Source organism: Strix aluco, chromosome 2 (genome assembly GCF_031877795.1).
Source record: "Strix aluco isolate bStrAlu1 chromosome 2, bStrAlu1.hap1, whole genome shotgun sequence".
NCBI lineage: Eukaryota > Metazoa > Chordata > Aves > Strigiformes > Strigidae > Strix > Strix aluco.
In genome coordinates this window covers 78,557,655-78,580,196 of record NC_133932.1, presented here as the reverse complement: position 1 = coordinate 78,580,196, position 22,542 = coordinate 78,557,655, and the positions used below count along the sequence as shown (strand labels likewise).

The window sequence follows — 22,542 nt, the reverse complement described above, 5'->3', positions numbered from 1 at the left end:
TAGCTGCCATCATGCGCTTTCTTTTTTCTTATTTGAAACATCTGGAACTCACTGTTGATGAGATGAGGGTAGTTAACTGAGATGAGGGTAGTTAACTGCTTGTAAGTTAAATATGCCAGAAGATTACAAATGAAACCTGTCACATTTGGGTGATGGCACATTCTTGCTGCTTCTCAGGATTCCAGCACTTTCAGTGAAAATGCAGATTAAATTCTTCCCTCAGAGGTATTTTAGCATCACCTGCTGGCCACAGCACATATAAACTCATAAAGTGCAGGAGCAGAGTTAAGGGGATGATAGGAAGAGTTACCAAAGCACACTACTGGGGGGCACTTATCCTTAACATTATGTCTTTAAATATGTATGCGAATTTCAAAGTTTCTGCAAGTAGGCAGCCAAAAATCAAGGTGAAGAACAATAACAGTAACAATACAAATAATTTATCTGTGAAGATGTTAATGTGTCTCCTGCATCTAGTTATGGGCACACAACTAGTAAGAGTCTTTCAGAACGAACTCTATCTCAGATATTCAGGTTCCTGTTCTCACTCCGGCACCCACTCTGATACCTTCAAACAGTTTTTCTAACTTCACTAACAAAGGAATGTTTCAGTGTCCTGAAAGGCTGGCCAGCCTGGGCGGCGAGATGGGCTGAAGGCCCTGTCCCAGCTTCATACTTTCAATAGTGTCAAGTCCTTGTTTTTGAACAGTTTAGTACAACCATTGTTTTGCTCCTGTTGTTGCAAGATTTACTTTGGTTTGTATGTTTTGGGGTGGGTTTTTTTTTTTTTTTGTGGTTTGTTGGTTTTGGTGTGGTGGGGTTTTTTTCATTGATCATATCAAGTCAACAGATTTATTTTTAATTTTCTTTTCTATTTTGGGGAACTTACTAACATAGAGAAAATATTCTTCCTGATATTTTTCCCAACTATCCATGACTATCTTTTGATTTGTCCACAACTACCTATTCAGTTGAGGTATGTAAAATCATAGAATAAACTGACTCAGCTACAACTACGTGAGGACGAAAAAGTGCACGTGGTGGCCTCCCAACAGAGCAGGCACATGCACGTCCACAGCCTGGGCTCTGCTTCCCCTCGGCGTTGCTGAAGATGAACAACCTTCTCGTTCCCTGGAGGTCGATAAAGACAGGTAGCACCATGTTCTGCTCCCGCCTATTGCCTGCACTAGGAATGGGTCGCTCTGGGATATTATTGAGGAAGTCGGTGGGCTGGCGGGGAGGCCCATTCTCTCCCTTCATGGACCCATGGATACAAGAAGCAGTAGGGTTGTGACATTTCTTCTCCAGCCTCAGTTAGGAGCTACAGATGGGAACAATCAGGTCAGACCTGTTTCCTACTTTTTTCTGCAGGTTCCCACAAGGAGTCCTAACCCTTCTTCCCCTGGAAACTGCTCGTCTCTGCCCATTGCAGCAAGGCTAGCAAGACAGCTGAGAAGAAATGGATGGTTTGTTCTGTCACCCTTTTCCTGCTGTCTCCAGGCCGTAGTGACAGCAAGAGAGCTACATCACACAATTGTATGTGTTCTCCTGCTGCATGATGTTGAATCAGTGCAACCCTGAGGCAGGTGGAAGGCAAGGTGAAGGGAAGCAGTGAGTGGCCTTAAATTTACTGTTTATTCCAGAAAGCAGAGTGACTGTAGTAACTCTGGACAAAAATTGCAGAGAGGAAGAAAGAGGCTTCTTTCCCTTCAAGAATGACAATATCCAGACCCAGGGGGGCAAAGCCCAAACAATTGATTCATGTACCAGGAAAATGCTGGTTTATTGAACTCAAGTCTTTTCTGTCAGTCTGTTACCAGTTTCAAGTGGGGTTTTTTGCTGGAAGAGACATCTTAGATCTGGAGCAGAATTTCTGAAGAGAGCAGGACAGGCAGACAAATTTAGGCAGATTAGGAATTTAACTCTCAATCCCCAGAGATGATCTTGACCAGTGGATTAATTTGAAACAGCTTTACAACAGAGGTTTGTGAAGACCACTGCTGGACAGAATGGGACAGAATTTGCAATCCTGGTGTTTTGTTGGACAGGACATGGCTCCCTGTCCCATCCACTTTGAAGGTTTGCTGGTAAAATAACCCGAGCAAGCCATCTCCCATGTAATTTAATGCAGAAATACACTTCTGTGTGTTGTAAGATGAGTCCCAGTGCACAGTAACCAAACAAACAAATATCCAGCAGGAGCCCCTACAGACAGAGACAGTCTGATGGGCCATATCTGTGCTGGACCAGGAAGGGAAAATTGTAGCCTTGGACTCCTCAAAAGACTGCTGAAGAAAAAAGGGTAATTGGGAAACAGAAATTGCCTGCAAAATGTTAGAGTTGTAGAGCTGCAAGTAGATGACAGCAAAGACAAATGCTCCCTCTTGTACTTTTAATCAACTTTGAAACTCACAGCCTGAGCAAATACAGAGAAAGATGCAACACTCCTAGTTCATATATGGTATATAGCAGAAAGCCGTCTAAGTTGGGGCTAGTCATACCAAAAGAAGTTCATGGAAGATCAAATAAGTATACTTGTAGAAATTGTACAGGAGTCAACAAAAGAGCTCTATTTACCACAGTTAAGCTCCAAAGGAAATTTGGAGCTGACTTGAATGAAAAGGAAAAGGAACTGGGATAATTTGAAAATTTAAGATGATATAAATTGTATTAAATTCTATGCACCAGCAAAATTATTCTATTGAATGTTTTTATTGGTTTTGGTAAATTTATTGTGAATATCAAGGAATTGGGCGTTTTCAGAAAGTCACAATGCAAAAGTTGATGTTAAAGAAGTTTGTTCCTGTTATTAGGACAGAATACACAAAGAAAAGGAAAAGTGCTGTCATAACCCAACTTGAGCAAGGCCACTGTCCAGTCATGGGCACGCTGTTACACAGCTCTTGCCTCCTTGAGTTACAGATCCTTGAAGACAGTAAAAATCCTGAAATCATCCCTTCAGCCCCACTAAGCTCTGCTCTTCTGTGAGGCTGTGATCTGATAGTGTTTCACACTTCAGGATGCTTTTGGCCTCTCTCTTTCAGCCTCTTCTTAGGCATAACAGCAGCAAACTTCCTGCTCCCACCATCCCCAACCAGCACAGAGGGCCTCCTGCACTTTGCTCACAAACTCCACCACACCAGACTGGATGCTCCTACTAGGTGTCATATATAAAAACACCATTTTTATTTCAGGGGCTGAGCTAATGCTTGCAAAGCAGCCAAGGCCAACAGATCCCAAGCTACACCTGTGGCAGGTGTTGGCCATAGCTCTCCGCAAGGTACTCGGCCTGTCCTGGGAGAGGCACAGTTTCCCACACGTGGCCACAAGCCAGAGGACTCAGTTTGGTATGGACGCTGTCCAGCCCTCCATATTTATTTGTATAGGTGCAAACTCGTGCCTTCCTCTTATTTTTTTAACACAGCTTCGAAGCAGTAGCTGTGTATTGATGAGTGGAGGCAGGGGAAGAAGCAGGTGTTTGCCACCATGTCTTGCTGGCAGTGGTAGCATCCACAGCAGAGGTAAAAGACATTGGATAGGGCTAACAAATTGGAGAGTAATAATTATAACCCACCCCTTTCGTTATAACTTTGGACAATTTGTTCCATCATCTCACTGCCTGCCCTGAGAGCAGCTTGGGGGTTTTTTGTTGTGTTTTTTTTTCCCCTCACTGTTAGCTGTTGTTCATTGTCACAGAAGCTCCCAGAGCTGCCTGCCAAAATTTTGGTTGGAACCTGCAAGTTGGTGTTAATAACTAACACCTAGTGGTCTTTGGGAAGCAACATGGAAGTCTGTAGTAAAGGATCACCGATTGGTGTCACCCAGTTGGTAACATTACCAATTAAATTGCAAAAATTTGGCATTTTTGAGGGGCCAAGTTTATTCCTGTAGATGAACACTGACAAGATTGTTACATGTGGAAGAGACTGAATTCATACTATGACCACCAAGTGCAGCAGTTTCATTTTCAACTATTCTGTTAAAAACTGAGCAACTAAAGGCTACTTCTAAATATCCCAATGCCCCAATGGTTAATCGGGCCAACTGTCATTATCTGGGATACATACAGGTGGCTGTCATGTAGCTGTCACTCACAGCAACACTAAGATAAATCACAGCATTAAAATAACAAGCAGAAGAGGAAGGCTGGGCTGCAGAAGGATTATCCTGGGTCCCATCCGTACTGAAAACATCACATGACCTTCTTCATGAAATGGCAGTCAACGAAAATCACTTGGTTGCATAGCAGTGTGTGTTCCCCTGGTGGAACTCTGGAAGGCAGCCTCTTCTCAAAAATACTCCTGCTAGAGATTTTTGTTGTATGCTTAGTGCACAGATTTTTCTTGGAAGTTTATTTCAGTATTTCTGAAGATTATGATCTTTGTTTGAAGACTGTGTGCTTCCACTATGGATGATAATGGCTTTCTGTGTGGTATATGGTATACATTTACTGCCCAAAATTGTTTGTAATTTTTACTTTCAGTTTAACTTAGGTTTAATTGTCTCGATTTAAGCCTCTTGTGGTAACACTAAGCTGCTTTTGTTTTTACTTTGGATCCAATAATTTTAATGTTTCCTCCATATGGCAGTGGGTTTCTGAAGGAAAAAACAAGGTCTGAGACAGAGTTATTTGAATGGTTTGAAATTAGGAAAGTGAAACTAAAAATATAAATGGGAAATACTAGGCTAATGTGACATATATGTAGTGAATTCCTGTGTGATATCAACATATTCAAAAATTTGACAAAATTTTTCACATCTTACGTTCAGCCCGTCTGTGTCTACAGTGAACTCGTTATGCCTTCAGCAGCAGCTGCGTAAGCAGCACAGCTACTCCTCTGGGGTGAACACCAGAGAATAACAGTTACAAAATACATTTCAGTGTTTCTAAACAATTAATTACACCTCCTTGTCAAAAATATTTTTGTCAAGCATAACTGGGCTGTGGGTTTATTTTGTGAGTGTGGTGTACTTGTTAGCCAAGTTTCTTTTATAGTCAATTGGATTATTAGCACAGGGAGAAATATAGGTCTGCTGATCCAGTTTTTTAGTCCAATAGGTATATTGGTAAATATTCTCCCTTTGAGACTATTTAACCATTTCTGAAATTGGTAAAACCAATGTTGCTTTACCTGGAGTCTGAAATCTGGGTCTTCTTCCAGTTGTGGCTGTGTCCTGTGAGGCCAGGCTGGCAGGCTTCTCTCCTGAAGGTGGTACATCAGAGGCTATATTCCTGTTAGATCTGCAGACTGAAATGTTCCTGGACCACCCCAAACTCATTTCATTTCAAACTAGCTAGCTAGGCTAGCCAAGATCTCCTACCTAAACCAGCTGATTTCAACTAAAGACCTTTGGGAGCAATGGTATGATCCTTTTTCTCAAGTCACCAGACAGTTCAGGAGGTTCTGCAGGTAGCAATACATCATTTATAACCACAACTGATGCAAATCCACCTGAAACAGTCTCTATGTTGCTTTAGTTAAAGCACAACTCTCTTTTCCCTGTAAAGAAGATGTGAGATATGGGAGGTGGCTAGCTGACACATTTCTGCATCTGCTAGCATTCCTCTACTTGCATGTAAGTTGTAGGTCATGCTCCATGGCTGGGCTCTAAGGCAGGAAGTTTTTTAGTCCTTGGCTGATCCAAAAGTAGCCCAAATTGTTCGAGAACAAATTTCCTCCCATAGTAATAATAGCCATATGGTGATCTCTGGGAAACGATTGATGACGCTGGTCTAGTTGATGACTGGTCTAGAAAATGTTTGCGGGTCATTAAAATCATTCTGACAACTACTACTTTTCATGCCACATCAGTCACAAAACTGAAGGTTAAATGGAAAGTGTATTTCCAATATACTCCTGTAATGTCAGTCACTGTGAGGCTACTGAGATGGGGGGTCTGTGTGTACCTGTTGGGCATGATAAATATGGATAACAAGGTCAGCAGATGCTTCCATTCGGGATCTGGGGCCGGCACTAAATTTATATTTGCATTGTCCACACAGAGGTCTTCAGAGAGCTCCCAGCTTGATGCTGCTGTGGCATGTGGCACTGAGCAGAGACGAGTCAGTGGGGGGGCTACCTGGCATTTCTACCTCTCCAGCCCAAAGAAACAAACACAAAAGGCCTCAATTCTAATTCATGCAAAGAGGGGAAAGGAAAATTTAGTCTTTAAAATTCTAGCCAAGACAAAACGTGGCATGCAAAGCATTTCTGTGCATTTGCAAGGGATTCCAGGTTTTCCCAGGTGCTGGACCCCACTTGAACTCCACTCGTGCATGGAGCCTGAGAGAGTTCTGCTGCCAGCAGTAATGGTCTGTGCTTAAGGACAGGAGTATAACGTAATTATGTCTCACCATTCATCTGATGAAGAGTTTCTGTTTCTTGCTGGGATGCATGGGTACCCAGGTTATTTGAGGAAAGAAAAATCATTTCACTTGATGTTTCACACATCAAAAACATTCACTAAATCTTATCACAATTGCCAAATCCCTTTGTTCCCTTTATAAAAATATGAAAATTACCTCACTGAAGTGATGTGAGACAGTAGCCTTTGTATGTTTAATGGTCTATGGAAAACTATTTTATTTTGAGATACGATACCTTCTGACATGACAGAAAGCAGCAGCATCTAAATGATGTGTCAAAGTCTATAAACAGAATAATATATTCAGAGTATATACTGTATTCAAAACATGTATTCCTACCTTCTTGATTTCAGCAAATTTACTGGTTGAGAAAATCTTACTGGAAATCAGTGAAAGCTGTTTTCTGGTTTTCTTTTTCCACTGTTTTTCCTTTAGGCATTGAAGGATAATGTACTATGTAGAGTCTTTCATATAGGGACTTCAGAAATGTTAAAAAGTGATGGAAAGTCTGTTAAAGTGGTAAGTAGACAGGCTAGATTTCTTTTCTAAGACATCTTTAAATGTTTCTTTCATTTATTATTATAGTGGAGCATAACTTCTGAAGCTAGCAGCAGTCTAATCCAAATTGCTAGTACCACAGGGCTAAGTTATAAAAGACTTTTTAACTAAGGAGAAATAAAAGCTAAGTTGTACAAATATTTAGTTTAGGATTAGATAAAAATTGGACGCTCAAATGTAGCCTCAGAGAGCTGTGTGGGGAAATTGATTCATCAAAGCTCACCAGCTTTGTTCTAGATATTTTCCTCTCCAGTTTCCTGGTGCCAATTCCCCAGTTCTTTGGCCACAGCTGCTCTTTCAAAGCTGCACTGAAAGGCGGACAAAGGCCTTTTTGTTTTCTTTCGCATTGATTCAAGTGACATTTTTTAGAATATGATGGTATCCCGGTCCCTGCTGCACTACCCTGGGCACGAGCATCATTGCCTACAAGTACAATAGTCTTCCCTACATGCAACTCACACTTGCTCCCAAAGTGATGCCTTTGTGGATGCCTTGTGCCAACTCCATTTTCTGTGCCCTTCCGCATGGGGTTTCATAAGCTTCTTACAAACCACAGCATCATATGTTCGGGGGCTGTAGAGATGTAGGAAGTGGACCTGAAAACTAACAGGTACTATCAGCTGATGGATACTCCATGGAAGAGAGGTGTCCAGTGCAGGCACACTTGCAGAAGGAGTTTAATTTGCTTGATATGGAAGTGTCTGAACCACCATTCAGAAATATCCAAACTCTTCTGTAAAGTACAATAGGGAGCTAGACTATCCATAACAGGATTTTAAAAAAAACAACCTAAAACTGCAATTAGAAACAATTTTTTAAATATGACTTGCAGTATAGCTGAAATTTGGCACAAACACGTTCCGCCTTGGGAAAAAATGGCTCTGTTCTACTTACCTTTTAGTAATTATCATACAATTTCTATGCACATTTTTTTTCTTTTCATGTTGGCACTTTGCTACTGAAATTTCACTTTGCCTACTAGTTCTCTTGAAAACAAGTGTCAAACAGAGTTCAGCTCTCGTTATACAGAGTGAGCTTTAAAGACAGCGATCTGTAACAGGCACACAAACAAACCCAAGGGTCTCTGCCTTTTAAACAAACCCATTTCCCTCCCCCTTACAGCCAGTAAACAGCTTCTGGCTGCAGATTTGGTCCTTTATAGAAGAGATTTTTAAGAAGCCAGCTGACCTGTCCAGCAGCCTGGTAATCCTCAAATCATCTGCTCACCATGCTCATGTGGAGATGTCACTGAAAAGGCTTGTTGACAACCTTCTGTTGCATTAGAGATAAGTCTGTAGAACTGCCACTGTCTTACTCAGTTCAACTTTACCACATGGTTGAATAAAAGTTCCCCTTCTGACAAATTGAGAAAGACTGCTGATAGAAGAAGATTGTATGGAAAAAATAGTTCTGGTTTCCAGTTCACTTTGGGTTAGATTAAATTGACACTGATCTATATAACAGTTTGAGAACTCTTTTTTAAAAAAGAAAATTGGACAAGTTATTATTTTGAAAGTCTAAATGTCCTTTCTGTGCACATTCCCATACAATGCATTTTAAACCATCTAAATGCCATATTTTATATAAGTATGAATTTCAAATATTTTAATTAGTAACAGATTTATGTCGGTTATTCAGTTTTTACTTTTTCACACAAAGTCATTAGTTTATTCTCAGGTCTTAACAAGAACTCATATGGCAAAAAGGTAGTAATTTAGCAGTCAAATACAAACTGCCATATTATAAGCATCTATGAATCCTTCAATCAATTTTTGCATTGAGTAATAAATACTAATCTCAACTAAACTGTTTTGTTACATATACAGCATGCTCTGATCCCAAACAACTCCTTAATCCACTATTTTAATAATACTCTATGGATTAAGGGATCTATACTGTATACTGACACAATGTATTGAGTTCAGGTTCTATAGATGAACATTTCTGTGATCCATTTTAATGGCATACAAGCCATCGTAGTATTATGGTATCAACAGCCTGCAGATTATCTACTGGCTTTCAAAGCATCCTGCAGCAAAGCCAGTTTAATGAACCTCCATAAAGGTGAAAACACTGTCAAATATATAGAGAGAGAGGACTTTGAAATAAAATCATAGCATATATAAATACCAGCAAGCATTTATATATAATCAGCTATACGATATACAGAATGTTTTGAGTTTTGAAATCTGTCAAATAACAATGTTAAGAAGGGCAGTCTGCTTTCTTGGCCCCCTCCTCATCTACACATGCATGACACTTTTCTCCTAGCATCTTCATTTCCCTCTCACAGCTTGACAATATTTCATGTAGGAAACCCATCATGATGGATTTTACTTTTTCTAAAATAAATTTGCTCCAAATAGCTCCATGTCTGTTATATTCCTGCTTCTGAACTATAGCATCGCCTGCCTCTCGTTAAGTAAAACTGCTGCCGTGCTGGCAGTAGAGGCTCTCTGGCACCACGTGAGGTAAGGAAGTGTTCCTACCACCCACCTTCACCTGGCACCCACGCTAAATGTTTAAGGTTAATTTTCCCAAGCTCTGCCTATAGTCAGGGAAAGGATACACACCTACAGACGGCAGTTCAAGTAGGAGTCATCATCACTCTGAGGTGCCCTCTTCTCCTTGAGCATGGAAGGAGCCCTGGCAGGCTGGAGTCAGTGCCCACAAACAGCACCACATCCCCCGGCAGCGGCACCACTCACAGGCCCCGTACCAGGGGACAGTGCTGGGACTCCCTCTCCCCGGCGGCAGAGCAGGCATCGCGTTAGCAAGCCCAAGGAAACATGCATAGGGGGGAGCATCTTGAATCACTCCCGTGTGTTGTTCATTGCTAAGTGACCCGCTAACGCTCAGGAAACAGCCCCACTCCAGTCCAGTGAAAACATCTGCTCAATGTGTAGCACCAAATGAAAGGTGGGGCTGTATGAAGAATGAAGATGAAAACCAGTACTGAAACCACACCACTTTTTTGTAATAGATCACCTGCTCCCACCTGGAGGACTGTCAAGCACATCTCTCCACTTCAAACCTTCTTACAAACTCTGTTTTCCAGTTGTTTCCCCTTTCCCCCCCCCCCCCCCCATTTCTCCCAGCCAGTGTATAGAGCACATAGGGTGTGTGCTGCTTCCCAGCGTGAAAATATTTTGACTTTTCTGAATTCCAGTGATTCCACGCAGCCACTTTTCAGGAATCTTTGCCCAAAATTGCTCAGTATGTAACAGCACCTGAATTGGATGGCAACAAATTCACTGTAATGTCCTCCTGATGTCTGAAAACAGGCCTCCCATTCTTGATATCACTTATCAAACATTTTCTTCGATTTATGGCTGGACCTGTTCTTGTAGTTTCTACTCCCTGCAGCTTCACCTCTGCTACTGGCCCTTCATTTTTTCCAGATGTTTCTCCTTTTTTTTAACTTTCTTGTTCCATCTGTTGGTGATGGTCACCAATAGCTCACCTGGGGAAGGGTTTTTTTGCAAAGGCGGAGAACTGGACTTGGACAAGCAACCTCTAAAGAGCATCTCTGGCAAGGGGCTTGGGACCTGCAAGGGGTATTTACCTTTCCAGAGGAGTTTCCTGGGATCTGGGGAGGATCCACGTGCATAAGGCTGTGGATTTCCCCTGGTTCAACAGGGTCTCTCTGCTCTCCCCAGGAGGAAGCAGCTGCCTGAGCTGTGCATTTGAGGTGGTTGAGAAAGAGAACCTGGGGTCCTTCAAGCCTTTTAAGACTGCAGAGAGAGTTTTTATCAACAAAATTATTCTGTCTTGATATACCAGGGCTATCCAATCCATTTTTACCAAAATCCACTTTCCATCACGCTAAAGGCATAGGCTCCAGATGACATACTCTACATGGATTTATGGCAGATTAAAACACTGCTGGGATATGACATGCACTGCAATTCTGTTAAACATAACCGTGCAATGAATAGACATTGGAAAATTACTTTTTCACCCATGAAAGCTATTCAGTGTTTGCTGGCTTATTTCTAGTCTTACACCAATACAGTTTTGGGGGAGGTTCCCCAAGATTTTCTTGTTGCCAGAAAGCAGGTTCTTCCTTGGGCTCTCCTCCTCCTATGGGAGGAGTCAAATTGTCCCAGCAGCCCCCTGGGTCCAGCTGCGTCCCTGCATGTGGGCATGCTGTTGGCTCTGTACGGAGCAGTGGGCCAGGACAGTTCTCCCAGGTGATGGGCACACTCATGACAGCCAGGGGCCGCAGGCAACATTAGGCTGAGCACACATGGCCCTGGCACCTGCTCCACTGGGGAGCCAGGTGCTGCCATGCACCTTACAGTGGTGGTGGAGGATGGGGGTCCTGACTGGCATGGGAACACAGAATCCAGTTCAGCTTTCCAGACTACCAGTAAGAAATAGGACGTCTCAGGCAAGGAGGCTGGCAGTACCATCGGGTCCATTCAGTGGCATGCCCATAATGTCCAGTGCCACCTGAGATGCTCTTAGTGCGTCTTGAACAGATGCTGGGGCTCAGGAAAGGTCTAAGTCCTGTGACATACCTGCTGCCTGGTGCAGATGTCTCACATGGGACTTAAGGGCTTATATTTAAGTGTGTGGATTGAGCTCTCCATGAATGTCACCCTTGTGTGAGGTCCAGGCATTATTTATGGTAGCCTGGACCCAAGGAAGAGTTTACTGTCTTGGACTGTGTCTACTACCAGTAGGTCCAAAGCAGTAGTGTGGTTTCATAGTGAAATCCACCACTGTACTATTGTGTCCTGGTGGGTTGGTTCTCAAAGTTCAGGAACTGGGTGCCTTTTGAAGGAAACTGAGGCAGAAGCTGTCTCCAGTGCCTGCTGGGGACACCAGTGTCCAGTGTCTAGGGCAGGGTTGAGCTCCACCATCATGAGGTCTCCCAACACAGATGTGCCAACAGGAGATGCCTCTTGCACCATCAGGAACTCCTGGAGCACTCTGAAATAGTTCTTGCACTATATACGGGGCAAGTGTGCTGCCCTGTTAGCCTTTGACTGCACAAAGTCATCAGCACTTTAGGACTCCCATCCACCTTTCTTCTGGCTCAAAATCCTTTCTCTTCCTTTCCTTGCCCTTGCTTAGCCACCTATACTTTTACCACCTTTTCTATTATCTCCTTAATCCACTGTCCAGGCCAAGCCAACTCCATCACTCCTTCAGAAAAGCCAGTGAGTTCCAACCAAGGTCCATTTGGAGGTGTCACTGCTGGTCACTGTGCTGTGAGGCTGAAGGCGGTTTCTTGATGGCCATGGTGATGCTGTGGAGGTGCTAACCTCCCGGCTGCTGCTGGGTCTGAGAGGGCCAGATAAAACCAAAGGTGGTGAAGGCAGTGTTCTTCAAGAGTTGGGACACCAACTGGGTTAGGGGGAGAGAGGTGGCCTGGCAGGCGTGCTCCTGTTGCAGGAGCTTGAAGAGATCTTCTAGCATGAGTGTCCCCCCAGCTCCAGGGATGGCCACATGGCAGTGTCTGGAGGGGAACATGTCCTCCCACCCTGCTTTTGCAGGAGACCCGGGGAGGGACAACTGTCACTGCAGCCTGCAAAGAGGCCCTTGGTGTGCCCTGCAGAAGGGGCTGGGGGTGCAGGGGTGTGCTCTGTGCTCGCAGGGCTGGCACCAGCAGGAGCCAGAAGAAGAGGCCTCGTGTGGCTGGTGTTGGCATGGGTAGACCTCTGCTGGCATGCATGGCACAAGGCAGGCAAGAGGCCAGCACAGGCTTCCTGGGGTTCTCATGGTGGGGAGCAGAGGTTTACACCTTCCCTGCGTGCCTTCATTCTGCAAGCCTGGAAATGCAAATGCAGTTTGTAGGGGAGACCAAACACTGCCCATGGCCAGCAGCCAGAGTCTGAATAAAAGACTGACAATGCCCCTTCATTTTTCCTGTGCTGTTAAGCTAGATCTGGAAAGTACGGAATAAAGATGTGTAACCTGAGGGAATGCTGTGAGCTGTTTGGTGGCGCAGGATGTACTGCAGGAGAAGGCTCCCACCAGGCAACGAATGCTCTCAGAGCCGGGAGTCAGCTGAGGCACTCAGCGACTCCCACAGACACTTGGCCAGGTAGGAGCCCAGGCCCGAAGCAGTATGTTCATCACAGAGGCACTTTAACACTGCTGGCCAGCAAAAATGAGTGCCTGTCGGAAAGAGGCACAGAAATCTCAGCAAAATTAGTGCCGACAGTTAATTATTTCCCATTTTTGCACAATGAGCTGAGGAGGACATCCGTTCGTGTTCACAATACCAAGAGGAAGGCACGTCATTCCTTGGTTGTTACGATGCTCATTTCTCTCTTGAAAATCAGAGTAAATGAGTGTCAAGAGGACACTGACATGCAATAGCTTCAGGCAGCAACACAGGTCTTTTTTCTACTCAGACTCCACACAGACTCCAATAAAAGATTATTTATTTTTATCAGCATGGCTCATTAATAGTTCTACAGTACTTCTGTTCTGCACTGCTTCTTTTTCTCTTTCTTGTGCAAAAATACCTGCTTTAGTCACTAATCATACAATTAAGAGATCATTAAAGAATTAGAAAATGAGTGTAGAACAATGAGAACCATATATTCTTCCAGAATATTTGGTTTTCTCTTTCATAGCAACGTTATGCTTTCAACATCTCAAAAGATACTAGACCAACATTACAAAAAAGGTGTTTGAAATACAATTGGAAAAAATATTGTACATGAAACATACGTTGTAGCACTGTGGTTGCTGTGATGCCTTATGGAAATAAGAGAAGGAAGACTGTAGGCAGTTATCTTTTTTTAGACTATTTTACTAGTATGATTTTCAACAGTGCAGTCTATGAGTCATTCAATCTTCATAATTTTTTTTCTATCTGAGAAGTTGTAGGATGGCTCTCTCCAATTAATATCTGTGTGTAGTTATCACATGTTCAGCTGAAGCACTTGTGCAGATAAGGTTTTGCAAGGAGACATAAAAAGCAATAGCACTGACAAAAGTAACATAATGCCAGCCCCAGTGGAGCTCAGTGACCCTTTTCTCCACATATTCTTCATGTACATGCAGCTCCAAGGGTCTTAGCCCCAAAGATACTGCTGCTATAAGACTTACACCCTCATAAGCATCTGGGAGCCTAACTCTTGAGGAGTCATAAATACATTCTGAGCATCCTCGAAATGTTACATTGGCTTAACCCAATTAATGGAAAACACTGCATCTTTAAAAGGCTTCTATTTTAAAAAGGGCAAGACAGATGAACAATATTTTTCCCAGAATACAGAGGGAAAAGGCAGTAATGAGCTTTAATTGACATCCCTGTGTTCCTATGACCATTTAGAAGCTGAAGGGGCATATGTTATTTGGAAATGAGCAGGCCAGGCTACCCCAGGCTTTCTGACAGCAGTTTACACAAAACCTATGCTCAGCCACTAGTGCTGAATAAAGGGTGTTTGGACTTCTGACAAAATCTGAAAGCTGCTCTGCACACAGCGGTGACAGTGGTGTCCTGCCTCCACCTGACGTTGCAGCACTAAATGCCGTTGCTGCAAGGGAGATCCACATTTTGAGGGTTCTGCCCCTGGCTGGCTGTACCCCTGCTCTCATCCTCTCCAGACTGGCATGGGGAGCCATAGAGAGACAACGGCCAACAGGGTCTGTCAGGGGCCACATATCTCCTTTTTTCCCCACTACTGGCCAGCCTCATCATCAAAGTAGGGAAAGAGAGCATTTTGTGCACCTGGGAGTCTTGGAGTTGGAAAGGGAAAAGACAAGAGGTGCCAGGAAGGAAATCCCCTGTCCCTACAGAGGTAAGAGAGGGGCAGGAGACAAGTCCCAGGCTCTCCTCCACCACCTCGTGCCATATCATCCCTCAGAGATCAAAGAGTTCCCCAAGGAGATAAGATTGGCAGGAGAAGGCAAAGGGAGGGAGGCAGGAGGAGTCTCTGCCACACACAGTTCACTGGACCTACGCTCAGAAGGGTTAATGCTGTCATGCTACTGGTGATACCAGGAAATGTTTCTTTGTTATCACGTCGTGTCAGATTCAAGTGGTATCACCCACACAAGATTACAGAGGAAAGGGAAGTTGAGCGCAGGTCACTTTCATGCTTCAGTACAGCTCTTCAAAACAGCATATTTCATTTTGCTAGGAGGGGAAACTCACACTTGCTGACACCAATTCCCCAGTAAAGTGATGCTAAGCCATACCAGAAAATTTCTACACTGACAAAGAAAACTGTGTGTCAGGGGAAAGAACAAAGTTATACGACAAAACTCAATGACACTAGAAAATAAAAAAGCTCTTCTACGAGGACTTGAGCTTGACCTACACAGATGTGAGCCCAGGCATTCTGAGGAGTGGGAGCACTGGTTTGGGGTGTTGTTTCATTATCCTTCTCGTGCTTTTATAAAAGCTCTTGAAACTGAGTGTCTTGGGGATCTCTCTCTCGTGGCCAGACTTGGTCCAAAATGGGCAGTGCATTCAGCAGTTGTGGGAGGGTAGGCACGGGAGACAACGCGACAGGTGGCACGACCCAAGCCCCTCTCCTTAGGAAACCTGGCTGAAATATCCACACTATTGAAGGAGCTTGCTGGGATTATGCTTTGTGGCCACTCCAGCACATAGGAGCAGCGTGGCAAGGAGAAAATCTGTTCTCAGTCTAGCTTTGGACTGGTGGAAAAGAGATCAACAGAATCCCTGCTCCATTCTCAGGACCCGACGCTTCTCAATTTTGTTTCCTTCTTGCCCCCACCCGTGCTACTTCGTAGGTTACCTTTGGTCTCGACTCTTTATTCTCTGCAAGAATTAACCCCTTCCACTCACAGCAGTTATTTCCACGCTGAGATGTGCAGGGCAGAAGCACCCCAGCCAGAACTGACCCCTGAAGCTGGAGGCACCTGTGCCGAAAGCCTCTCCTGCAGCAGTTCAGCCAGCCATTCCCCAAGTGCTTGCTGACTCCAGCAGCCTCGCCACGAGAACACCCCAACTGCGTTAAGTTTTGCTGTGCCAGCGCGTGTACCCAGCCGTACCCCCGCACCCGGCTGGCTGAAGCTGCACTACCGCAGTGGCTGTACCGGTACAGCCACCGCTGCTGGGGAAGAGCGACAGGCGCCACCGGCGGGTGTGATTCTGGCCGAGGGGCAGGTGACCCCCTCGCACCCGCCATCCCTGACGGGTTTCGGGCAAGCTGAGGCAGGTGCCAGCCCACCTCCCGCCCAGGCCTGCCGCCTCGGAGGGGGCGGGCTGGCTGGCGGGGGAGCTGCGCCCTCCCCGAGGGCAGCGGCCTGCCCCGGAGCAGCGCCGAGAGGGGAGAAGGGACCCGACCCCCGGAGCCGCGGGCGCGTCCCCCCCACGGGGCGCGTGTCCCCGCTGGCCACGCAGGCCTCGCGCTGCCGCCGGGAGCGCCCGGGCCCCACGCCCCGCCCCGCGCCGCGCGCCACGCCCCGCTGCCGTGACGACGGGAGGGTCCTGCCCCGCCCCGTCCCGCGGCGCCCGGCCACCTCGGGCACGTGGGGGGCGTGGCACAGGGCACGCCTCCTCCCCCTCCCGACCAATCATCACCGCGGGGAGGAAGGGCGCGGCAGCGGGGAACGCCGCCGTCCCAGCCAATGGGCCGCGGGGGGGCGGGGCCGAGGCGGTGATGATGGCGGCGGCGGCAGCGGCACGGGTCTTTTCGCGGGCTGGGCTGCGCCTGGGGAGGCGGAGACTGTGAGTGACGCGAGCGCCGCGCACGGGGGGCGGGACCAACGGACCCCCGGCGCCGCCGCTGCTCCCCCTCCCCGCTGGAAGCCGCGCTCGGGGAATGTCCCCGCCACCCCCCGCCCCGAGGCCGTGGCGCCCGGGCCGGCGGGAGGGGGGCGGCCGGGCCCGAGCGGCGGGTCTCCGGCGGCGGACTGGGCTGGGCTGGGGGCGTGGCGGGCGGCGGGGACCCCCGCAGCCGGAGCGGCTGGCAGCAGGCCGCCGCGTCGTGGGGGAGCTGGCGTGGGCCCGGCGGGCGGCGAGCCCCGGGCTGCCTGCGGGGGCCGGGCAGGGCCGGGGCGCCTCCGCCGTGCTCCGGCGGGGCAGAAACCGCGGTTCCCGGGCTCTGTCGCCCCCTCGCCCGGCTTCTCCGGGCGGCAGCCGGGGGAACCTCTCACGGGCGAGCCCTGGCCTTTCCTTTCCGCCCTCGGACAGCCGCCGGCCTCCGCTCGGTGCCTCCACGAGAGGGGCGCCGGTGACACACCACGCTCGGGCACAAGGAGCGTGGAAACAGAAATTAGTTTCTTCCAATGACCACGAAATTGCCGTTGCCCGCCTGCCCGCTGTGGTACCGCTCCCACCCGGGCGGTGAGCTGAGCCTGCAGCCTAGCGGGCTGCTCTCGGCCGCGGTGCCCCATCCCCTTCCAGGGGGAAGCACTGGGGAGCAAGAGGGGCCGGGTCCGCACCCTGGGCTTTCCTCTTGAGAGGACACCGTGTTGCCTCCTCCACTGATAAACCACCCCAGGTGGAGCTGAGCTGTGATGTGGGCAGAAGCGGAGCTGTCAGCAGCCCCGATGGTGTCCCTCCTGCTGGGCTTGGGGAGGCCCTTGGGAGTCCGGGGGGGCGGTGTGACCCTGTCCCCCTGCCGCAGCAGTGGCTGGACAAGGGCGGATTGTGTAGGCAACGTATGTCCACTTGTAAAGGGACCAAGATCACCAGGCGCTTTCCCACAGGCAGCCAAATAGCTGTCCAGGCATGGCCTTTGGGCAGGATGCTAAGAAAAGCTCCACTGTAAATACTCGATCCCTGCGTAGACCAGTTTGCTGAATCGTGCTTTGAGTGACATATGCTGTGTAAGATGAGCTCCACTCACCGCACTTCTCTCCTGGAGACCTGCGTGGGTTTGATGCCCAGCTCTCTGCCTGCAGGTGTGTGCCTGCGTATTACCTGCGGACACAGCATTGCTTCTGCCACAGCAACTGATTGTTGGGTCTGTGCTGGTTTAAGGCAGGTTTACAACAGCGCTTCTAGAGGGAGAGCAGATTTTTTAGTACTGGTATTAGGCAGGCAATCAAGTGTTAATTCATTTTAATATTTAGAGCTTTAAACTCTTGCGGTCTCTCCTGAGATCATGATACTGTAAATACAGTTGACTGACAAGGGAGTATGCAGTCTGTAATAACTGCAACACAGATGTTACTGTGAACACAAAATATTGATGCTGGTATTCTTGGGGAACCTCAGGGACAGCTGGACTGCTTTGTGCTGTGCTAGAAGCAGTGCGAAGAGCCCATAAAATCCATGTCATTCTTTCTTGACCACAGTAATACTGTTGTACGTAGCATCCAGGGTCATTTTTCCAGCCTACCTCCTTCAGGTTACTTTTACAGCCTGTTTCTGGAGAAGATGCATGCATGTACGTGCCTTTTTTTTTTTTTTTTTTTTCCCCCCTCTCCCACCCCATATTGGTGCAGAATCGTAAATGCTATGCCTTTCTATTTCTGGTTATGAGGAATTTTGCATATTTATCCTGTGGGGAGGAGTCTACAGTGTGAGGGCAATCAGGTGATCACATCTATATGTGCATAGCACCTGTTCAGGGCTGGGGGAGGCAGCTGACCACATGCCCACAGTGAGGCTGCTCTATTCCACCCATGATCAGAAAGGGCTTCCTTGGCTGGTGCTGCCAGGGGTGGGATGTGGCTGCTGAGCACCACAGCCCCCTCGCTTGACTCCCAGGAGATGTGATGGCCTCCCTGTGGTGGGAACCGCTTACCCCTTGTCATCAATGCTGCTGTGGAGCCCGAGAGGCCACCATGCAGGTGGACACCACAGAATTGGTGGCATCCAAGCAGTCAGAGACCAGAACAGTATGAGGCATGAGGAGTCCTTGCTCACCTTTGAGTTGGGCATCCATGTAGCTGTGTGCTGTGGAGAGGGAAAATACAGGGACGACTTCAAACGTCGGCAATTGGTGAACATGTTGGTTGAATTTAATTAGCAGCTCCCTGGTCTTTAGCAGGAGTTGGCAGGTGCCGGTGGGTCTGGATCCTGGTGCCTGGGTCCTGCAGCACTTGTTGCCGTGCCGTCAGGCTGGGACACTAATTACAGGAGGTACCTCCAGTGTGGTGCGGCTGCCTTTCCAGCTGCTGGCATTCTGTCTTCACACAGATGTTGCTGCCCCTGCAAAGACACTGTGCAGTGCTGCCATGAGAATGCGGACAGAGCATTTGTGTTATTAGCAGGCAGGCAAAACCTACGGTACCCAGAGCTGATTTTGCAAGCTTGCAATGTTCCAGAATCTTTTGGACTTTCCCTGCCTGCAAAAGATTTTTGTATTGTTGGAAAAAATGAAAAAACCCTCCTTCCAGCTGTTTTTAATAACAAATGTAGCTGTTCTTTCTGTTGTTGTTGTCAAGAACTTTAAATGTGTTTTAAAGACAAGGTTGCAGTAAAGCATTGACTATGAAAACTTTCTTGCTGACAGATCTTTGTGAAGGGTTTTCTCTTTGCTTGATGATTATGCTATAAGAGAAGAGCATTGCACATGTAAGCACAATCACCTGTTTGCTCTCAGCTACCCAAGTGCACATCTGCTTCACTGGTGTACAAGAGGTTTTTCTATGTGTATTCATTTACATGGCATATTCCAAGCAGATCTATACCCACATGCCCATGCTAAATCAATCAAAAGCAGCATCATTAAGCTCACATCTCAGTGGAGCGCTGCAGCTCCACTGACTATACCATGTGGGCACGTAGAGCGTGTCGCGCCAAAGGTGCAGACACCAGCATGCCTGCTAGGAACAAAGGAGCCTGAGAAGAGTGATAACCCCCTGTCAGATCTAGTTCAGGGACTGCGCCTATGTAATCAGAAATTTCTAGCATTGAGAGTTTCTTCTCTCATCTCCGATTGTCATCTTCCCACCCAGGAATCCACCGCTGCTCTGTCCTGTGTTTCACACTGCAAGTTTGTGTCTACTTGTCAAATTAGTGATGTTGTTTTTCATGGATTGGACACTGGAGGGTGCTAATGCAATGGGAGCTGAAATTGTTCTAGCAGGGTTCCCCTTTGTTAGTTGTGAAATACTTTTATTCTTTGTCGCAGCGTTTAAATGGAAAGACATGACTTGTGGTCCTTACCAGTAGCTACTCGGCGTGTGTAGAGCTATAACCAAGAATATCAATAAAGTGTTAAGTCTGTGAGGGATTTCTTTCCTGAACCTCTATCCAAAAAAAATCACTCATGTTATGTTCTACACATTTTTAAGTGTGTCTTTCGAGATTATGGCCTCGGGGTGAAATTTATTTGGAAGTGTGACTTTCTAGTGATAAAAACACTTTATCTGGCAGAACTGTTGAGCCATATCTGCAGAATCTGCTTTTCTACAAGGTCACTTTGGTTCACATAAACTAATGTCATGTTGCTGGTGAGGTGAGAACCTCATAGCAGCACACACTGGGGAGGGGATGGACACCCTGAACACTGCTAATCGAGTCCCCGGAATTGTGATCCTCTCTCTGGGGATGGACCTTATGGAGCCTCAGTTTACCTTGCAGCCGCTCTCACCGGGCCGCGCACGAGGGAACGTGCAGGATGGGGCCGTCACCGTCAGCCATCACTGCTAGGCCAGGTGAAACATGTTACGCAGCTGAGCCTTAGCTCTGGTGTTTCAGATTCACTCAAACATTTTTGGCAGGCTAAAGTTACATTGCGAGGTCTTATGCCAAAGGAGGTATTTACCTGTCCATGCTGCTCCAGCTTTCTGCTCAACCAGGTCTCCGCTCTCCTCTGCCCTTGGCAGAAAGACATGGGGCTGACATAAGCTCCCTGTTGTGCATTCTGGCAACTCCATACTCGGCATTAAGGACTGTGAAACTACTGCCTAAGCCAGTTCTCATCCTGGCAGCAGCAGAGGTATGATGCCAGCTAATTAATGCTAATGAGAAGCAGGGTGCAAAGCTGAACGTGTCCAGCTAATCACCGCTGGCACCCCAACTAGTCTGCTTAAAGCTAATGTGGTTCTGGGCAGTCCTGCCTGGTCTTGTACTTGTCTTCACCGACCTGTTAGCCAAATGAAAGCTGGTATTCATAAAACATGTGAGCAAAACAGAACTGGATACAAGTACATTTTCCTTAGAAGTCTTTCTTGTTTGGTACAAGTAGCAAATGAGTTACTCCTCTGTCTCCTTCAGCTTTGCACATGAATTGGGCTGTCCCTTCCCGGAAAACATTGTTACCTAGCTGTATTATACTGGTCAGGTTTTGTTCTCTGACAGGTGGTGTTGCAGTTTGCTTAAATATGGCTGATTTAATTTTTCTTTCTTTTAAAAATACGTGTAATTTTTCTCCAGATTCCTCCTTGAACTGAAGATGTGTATGAGCATAGGGAAAGAGCCCATGGATAAGGAAACCAGAATCCTCTGCCATCCTGTTCTGATACTGGTTGAGACCTGCAGTTCACCTTGCAAACAGATGCATGGCCAATTTCACAGCAAAGTTGCTTGGCTGTTTATCAGAAGCAGCAGAAATGTATCCAGCTGAAAGTTTACACTTCTTTTGCAAAACTAGTTTTAGTAGCTTACCAGAGTAGGGTTATAAGGGGATGTGAGCAGAAAAACTTTTTTAAATCATTGTAATAAGTAGCTGTACTGAAGACAGTCTGCTTAAGAGAAGATAATGTAGTCTAAGCAGACAAAAGAGATCTAGTTAATAGTGTATTTGACTTTTTTAGCAGCTTTTAAGAAGAGCGCTTCTTCCATCGCACCTCCATGCTATGAGCAGGGAGCCAGGGTACACCTCCTGGCGTCATTTCAAGAACCGACTAGCTGTGGTGCCAGGATTTGCAGTTGTGCATTTTATGTAGGCGGTGCCCTAATTTATCCTGGGAGACCCTTCTCTGGTAGAGGGGGTTAATGGACCTTTCACCAAACCTGCTTGATCATGTTGAGTTTAAATGCCGCCAACTGCGGGACCCCGTCTTGAGGCCCAATGCCACCCCTGCTCCATGGCCTTACATGGGGAAGGAGGGCTCTTGTTCCTTCAGGGGGGTGCTTGGTGCCTTTCAGCGTTGAGCCTTCAGATGCTTGTGCAGTCTTTCTTGGCTGCTCATAAAGGCTGGATGAGTGGGGTCTCTGGGGTTTTCATGCCTTTTGGGGAGATAGGGCTGCTGTACTTGAGGTCTCTTCTCTTAAGAGTCATTCTGGCAGTTAAAAGCCCCTTGATGCTAAGAGCTTTGTAGGGTTTCTGCTGATGACCCCTAGTGTGCTATTTGCTCCTGTCCTCTGCACATCGGGTGGGCTTCCGGTGGTGGTGTCTGCTGGACCCCTTTCTCGTGCCTCCCTGAGCTCTGAGCCTTTTCATTTGGAAAGGGGAAATACTCGATTCGCCCTTGTTTTGTCAGCCAGGATGTGCATGGAGGTGTTTCTCCAGTCACTGCCCTTTTCATGCTTCCCTCTCCCACCCCGTGAGGCCGTGGAGCACAGCAGGTCTGCAGAGCTTCAACTGCAAGTGGGTCTGGAGGTCAGCTGCGTGGTTACTGAGCCCCGGGTGTTGAACAAGTCCCCTTAGTAATTCTTCCCTTATTTTCTTGTCAGTGCTATATTTACCTCTCAAGTCTCCCTGTGCCCTTTAAATCTCCTAACATCATCTGCATAAATAGGATTTGCCTGTCCCTGTGAAACGGGCATCGCTGTGGCT

The 22,542-nt window shown here is 47.0% G+C and overlaps 1 protein-coding gene and 1 long non-coding RNA gene across 4 annotated transcripts in view; both read left to right on the top strand.

Moving 5' to 3' along the window:
- The first annotated feature begins 83 nt into the window (after nucleotides 1-83).
- On the top strand, nucleotides 84-2,693 carry LOC141919568 (uncharacterized). The gene is made up of 2 exons (XR_012622006.1): nucleotides 84-1,151; nucleotides 1,372-2,693. It is a non-coding gene; the product is annotated as an uncharacterized LOC141919568 (long non-coding RNA).
- Nucleotides 2,694-16,522: 13,829 nt separating this feature from the next.
- CLYBL (citramalyl-CoA lyase) overlaps nucleotides 16,523-22,542 on the top strand; it is a 177,556-nt gene continuing 171,536 nt past the window's right edge. For all 3 annotated transcript variants that reach the window (XM_074815388.1, XM_074815387.1, XM_074815389.1), the window contains exon 1: nucleotides 16,523-16,592. In XM_074815388.1, the coding sequence (XP_074671489.1) occupies nucleotides 16,525-16,592 (68 nt within the window). In that variant the 5' untranslated portion in view covers nucleotides 16,523-16,524. The remainder of the gene's footprint in view (nucleotides 16,593-22,542) is intronic.